Source organism: Hippocampus comes, unplaced genomic scaffold (assembly GCF_001891065.2).
Source record: "Hippocampus comes isolate QL1 unplaced genomic scaffold, H_comes_QL1_v1.1 scaffold17, whole genome shotgun sequence".
Classification (NCBI taxonomy): domain Eukaryota; kingdom Metazoa; phylum Chordata; class Actinopteri; order Syngnathiformes; family Syngnathidae; genus Hippocampus; species Hippocampus comes.
In genome coordinates this window covers 2003159-2003663 of record NW_017805002.1, presented here as the reverse complement: position 1 = coordinate 2003663, position 505 = coordinate 2003159, and the positions used below count along the sequence as shown (strand labels likewise).

The 505-nt window shown below is 41.0% G+C and overlaps 1 protein-coding gene across 2 annotated transcripts in view; it reads right to left on the bottom strand.

Annotated features, from left to right (window-relative positions):
• padi2 (peptidyl arginine deiminase, type II) overlaps window positions 1-505 on the bottom strand; it is an 18061-nt gene that overhangs the window by 8139 nt on the left and 9417 nt on the right. For both annotated transcript variants that reach the window (XM_019857565.1, XM_019857556.1), the window contains exon 9: window positions 296-407. In XM_019857565.1, the coding sequence (XP_019713124.1) occupies window positions 296-407 (112 nt within the window). The remainder of the gene's footprint in view (window positions 1-295; window positions 408-505) is intronic.

Sequence of the window (505 nt, the reverse complement as noted above, 5' to 3'; positions counted from 1 at the left end):
TACCAGGGGCATAAAGCCCCGGACAACTTAGCTCCTAGGATCATTGGGACACACAAACCCCTCCACCACGGTAAGGTGACGGCTCACGGAGGGGAATAATAATAACAATAATATAAAAAGTAAAATCTATTCATCAACAGAATTGCCTAGATTCTAGGCAATTCTGTTGATGTGCCTGCCCACTGACTATCATGTTAAAATGTTATGGACTCCAGTTGAAATTTTGGATTTACACATGAATAAGCACCCAATTTATACAAGAAAAAAGAAACAGCATCAGATTTCCTGATCTTACTTGCATCCAGCGGTCGCCTCTGTTCATATACTCGTGACAGATGTTGAGTTTGTAGCCGCTGTTCAACACAAGATTCTTCATTCCTTTCAGGAAGCCGTAGTTGTCCGAGGTGCTGAGCGGCAGACAGTGAAAAAGAGAGACAATCTTTTGCAAAACATGAGAAGAATACACTATTGTCATGAATAGATTATGTTTCATCCATCCATCCAT